This window comes from Nannobrachium achirus (assembly GCF_963921795.1).
Source record: "Nannobrachium achirus genome assembly, chromosome: 3".
Lineage (NCBI taxonomy): Eukaryota > Metazoa > Chordata > Actinopteri > Myctophiformes > Myctophidae > Nannobrachium > Nannobrachium achirus.
The window spans coordinates 57,036,671-57,041,670 of NC_137812.1; the positions used below are offsets into that span (position 1 = coordinate 57,036,671).

The following is a 5,000-nucleotide window of genomic DNA, read 5'->3' on the forward strand; positions in this document are numbered from 1 at the left end:
ACTTTGCTTTGCAGTAAAGGGCCATTCCCACTGGGCACGATAACTAAAGATAACTATAACTATATCTTTCACCATTGTATTATTTTATAACACTGCCATCCACTTGGCTTAGAACGAAATCATGATGATGTGTGTTAGACTGATATAAACAAGAACCTCATTTCATCTCGCTGCATGGGAGTTGCTTAATATCTGTGATTCTGGGGCCTTTATGAAGGACTTATTTCACACTGTTAGATCATAATATAGTCTCTAATCTAGCTCAGTTTTAGGTACACATGACCTCCATGACCGGCCTTACCCCAGAGCCGCAGAATCGGCCCAGGCGATGTGCGTTGACGTCGTAGCCGTCATAGAGCTCGATGTAGTCGTAGCCGCAGTCGGCCTCCTCCTCCACTTCGAAGGTGGTGAAGATGAGCTCGATGCCGTAGCCCTGCTCGGCTGTCACCAGCCACTCGCAGTCCGTGTGGCCCGGGTAGTTGTTGTCCCCGAACTGCGAGTGAGAGTACAGGTTCTTCTGACGCGCCTCCGCCTTCAGCCGACCTCCACACTCTACCGAGAGAGCAGTGGTGTAAAGTCATTTAGTACATTGACTCAAGAAGTGTACTTAGTACAATTTTGAGACTTGCTTTCCTTGAGTATTTCCAATTTCTAGTACTTTTACTTCTACTAACTCCACTACATCTAAGATTCAAATATTGTACCTTTGCTCAACTACAATTATTTGAAAACGTAGGTTACTAGTTACTCTGTAGATTTTGATTATTATTACAAAACATACATTACCTACTTCAGCTCTATATACATTTTGGCCATTTGAAAATAGCCCAATAAGTCGCGATGCGACACATTGTGAACTGCTATTTTCAAAAGCTTTTGATACATTTTATACATTTGAAAACGGGGACATTCTGCAATGAGTACTTTTACTTTTGGTACTTTACAGTACATTTTTATACCAATACTTTTGTACTTTTACTCAAGTAAAAATTGAATTCCAGACTTTTACTTGTAAGGTTGCACCCACACCAAAGTACCTACAGTATGAGAGTAGAATCCCCATTCCGCTAATGCATTCCAATGGGAAGGCGGCGGTTTCATGCCAGTAGAGGAATTCTGCGCGCCGCACCGACCTTGCGTTTATGCTCGACAGATAAATTCTCCGGTTTTCCCCCTCTGCAGGAAAATAGTTTATCCGCTGGCGACCATATTTTGGTGTGTGTACACCCTAACAGAGTATTTCTACATTGCAGTATTGATACTTTTATTTAAAGGAGCTATAGTCAACTTTTTCATTGTAGGGCCGACACTTTGTTTACATCCTAGTCTATAGACTAGAATGTAAACAAAGTGTTGGTCTGACAATGGCCAAAATGATTATTTTATCATTATTTTACTAGCTTATTTTATGCTTTTTGTGGTCTTTTTTTTAATAGAAACACATATATGAAGCTTATTTCTTTATAAAATATTTTCGAAACATTTTTATTTTAGCATCTGTTTTTCAAGAAAAAGTTGACTATAGCTCCTTTAAGTTAAACATTTGAGTACTTTTTCCACCACTGCCGAGAGAGCAAGTGAGAGGGGGAGGGGACAAGAGAGGGTTTTCTCGCCGTGTTCTTAGTGCTGATATCTCCTCTGATCCTCCTGCACCTCAGCCTTTGAGCAGAGCACTATGCTGCCCTACAAAGCCAGAGTGCAGTAACTACGAACAAAATATTTACTGAAAATTTGTATTAACAGATACAACTCCTCTGGTTATCCAGTGTCATCAAATGGGATGTTGTACTGACCCTGACCACCATTAGAGGGTGCTAGTGCTCTGAACAAAGAAGAAACTCACATACACCTTAGCTCAGTGGTTCTCAACCTTTTCAGGCCACGACCCCCAAAATAATCATATTTTAACTGGGGACCCCCCCAACCCTACGAGCAGTAAGATTTGGGGAATGACATTTTGTATAATAACGGTTCTATTGTGAAAATAGCAGTGTTGCAAGGCGTTTTGAGCATGTAGATCAGCTATTTTCACAATTTCTGCCTCTAATATTTGGCAATTTGGCCAATGTTTAATTTGCCATATTAGAGGTATTAAAAAGTCATTAAATTGTCACTTTGGAAATGTGCATACTGTAATGCATATATACTACCCTCGGCCTCTATACACTCAAACTCTATGTTGATTTGTTTACTGTTGAGAGAGAAAACAATGTTGCACATTAGGTTAATCATCTGGGGACCCCCAAAAATGCCTTTGCCTTTACTTATTTATTTTACTTTACTTTTAGCACGGCTCTTCAAAGCTTATCTTAATTCAATCTTTCATTCACTCACAATCAATCCTACTATCAATCCATTCATTCTATCATTCATACCGGTGGAGTGTGTGGCCTGGAATCCTTTCCTCTGCACGGATGCGTCGGAGATGAAGCGCAGGTACATCTTGTTGCCCGTGGAGACCAGTGGCTCGGGGATCTTACTGCCGCACAGACGACCCAAGATGGTCTCCGTGTCACTGTCCCCGTCGAAGGCCTCCAAGTGGTCGTACGCACACTCCTGGTGCTGTTCGATCTCAAATTCATTAAAGGTCTGGAGGAGCGGAGACAGACACAAATATGGAGATGTCTTAGTAAAACACCTTTGGGATTTGTTTGTACCGACGACTTCAAATGGGCAGAAATCTGCAGACATTTACCGACCGACCGACCGACCGACCGACCGACCGACCGACCGTCTGACTGACTGACTGGCTTTCTGGCTGCAGGCCAGTTGAGGACGCAGCTGCAGGAGACAGCCTTGTTCCATTGTGGAGATCAGATGACTTCCAGATGTTTGTCTCGCATGGATGTCTGCATTACTGCCTTACCCAGAGACACCGGAGTGTGTGTGTGAATCTGAATCTATTTACGACTCCCAAGGAGAGAAGAGTGAGAGGGAGTGAGGGAGAGAGATGGAGTGATAATAGAATGACCTTCACATTCCTGTTATTAAATATGTCAGTCCCACAGTGAATTCAGAGTGTAGACACACCAATCTCAAAAACACACACACACACACACACACACACACACACACACACACACACACACATGCACACACCATCACAGAGGTGAGAAGTATGCAGAGAATGTAGAAAAAGCACAATGTATTGTAATGTATGAAATTAACTGTAAGTGTTTTGCAAAGTATCAAGGACAGGCATATTGTTACACCCAACACCGACGAAGGCTGTATAGCCGAAAGGTTTGTTCGTTTTAGAGACAAAAAAGTCAACTCTCACTCTTGCCACTCTGTGCGTGACACATTACCGTTATAAATGCTGTTGATCTACTGTAAGAGGATATCGCACCAGAGGAGTCTGTCGTAACAAAAGGTTTATGTATCGACCGCACGCACGTATCACAACTTGGGAAATGACAAAAACACAGAGAAGTTGTTTTACAAGTCCATGATGTCATGTCTGTTCTCTAACATAAGCTGTGATGAGAACTCATCGCTTGTGGTAATGACATTTTATGGCCACACGCACGCACGCACGCACGCACGCACGCACGCACGCACGCACGCACGCACGCACGCACGCACGCACGCACGCACGCACGCACGCACGCACGCACGCACACACACACACACACACACACACACACACACACACACACACAATACAGAATGGTTGCCATGTTGCTGGAGAGTGTGAGTGAGATGAGAATGTGTTTTCCTCCTGAACTCAATTCTCACTGTGGTTTTTACTCATGTTCATTTTGTACAAAGCCCCTCCCTTGTGTACTTGTTTCACAATCACACAAATGTCCTGAACTGTGAGCTTTTAAAAAATGTCATAATTCAACTTCAAAAATTCAAAAAAAGTTTGAATAGACCGTTTGTCAGCCTTCTGATTGGTCCCTGAGACTCCCTGACTGGCCAACCAGAAAAAAACATTCACTTTTTGCTATCGGGGGTGGAGTTTGTGCAGTGGAGAATGTTGCTTCAGCCTTTCAAAAACTGTCCGCAGTGCGCGACACGGAGATCGGCCGGTACGGTGATAGCGACGGCAAGCGTCAAGCGATCTCGCTCATCATAACGAATAAGCTTCAACAAACTAGTTCACATGTACCTTATCAATGGTCTAAGAGTCACGATTGGGTACATATAATTTAAATGGGCAGAATTACGAAAAGCCAGCCTATTATGTGAGGAGAAACATTCTCTCTGTCCTCTTCCTAGTACCCAAGATGCAATGCGCTTCTCTTTCTATCTCTGATCCAGAGGATTAAACTAATTAAAACATTTATTTTTCGGGGGAAAACTACTGTTTTGCTATGTAATTACTGTACCTTTTTCTTCCCTTTTTATTAATATCACGTAGATGTGTTTTTTGTGGTACTTTATATAGCTGTAATGAGGCTATGAAGGGAAAAAAAATCGCATCCACTACCACTATAAAAGAATCTGCAAAGAGGATTCTGTCCCACTGGGATTAAACAAATTAAAACATATATTTTCGGGTAAATCCCCTGTTTTGCAATGTAACTACTGTACCTTTGTCTTCCCTTTTTATTAATATCACCTAGGTGTTTTTCCTTTGGTACTTTATATAGCTGTAATGAGGCTATGAAGGGAAAAAAAAATCCCATCCACTTCCACTATAAAAACAATCTGCCCAGGGTTAATGTCCCATCATAGTAACAGGGCAGAATGGGGCGGGATTTGCAAAAGGGTTTATTCCTCACCTGCGAGGGAAATGAACGGATCTGAATCTGCAGATGATCTTATTTGTTTTTATTCAGAGGTTAAATTGGGCTTCATGTCGTTGAAAAAAAAAAACACACACCTCTGCATGGTGTCACAGCTCTTCTGTCTATACAAATGAATCTCTCAAGAACAGACTATCTTGCTTCGCAGATCAAATGAAAAGGAACAAAACAGAGAGGGCGTTCCCTTTCATTTGACGATGGTTAGCCAGATTGATACAAATAGACAACAGCACACACACACACACA

The 5,000-nt window shown here is 42.2% G+C and overlaps 1 protein-coding gene across 1 annotated transcript in view; it reads right to left on the bottom strand.

Annotated features, from left to right (window-relative positions):
- Positions 1–5,000, bottom strand: part of tll1 (tolloid-like 1) — a gene marked incomplete at both ends in the record, with an annotated part of 72,307 nt that overhangs the window by 713 nt on the left and 66,594 nt on the right. The window contains 2 exons of the mRNA XM_080722828.1: positions 302–552; positions 2,376–2,589. Coding sequence (XP_080578954.1) covers positions 302–552; positions 2,376–2,589 — 465 coding nt within the window. The remainder of the gene's footprint in view (positions 1–301; positions 553–2,375; positions 2,590–5,000) is intronic.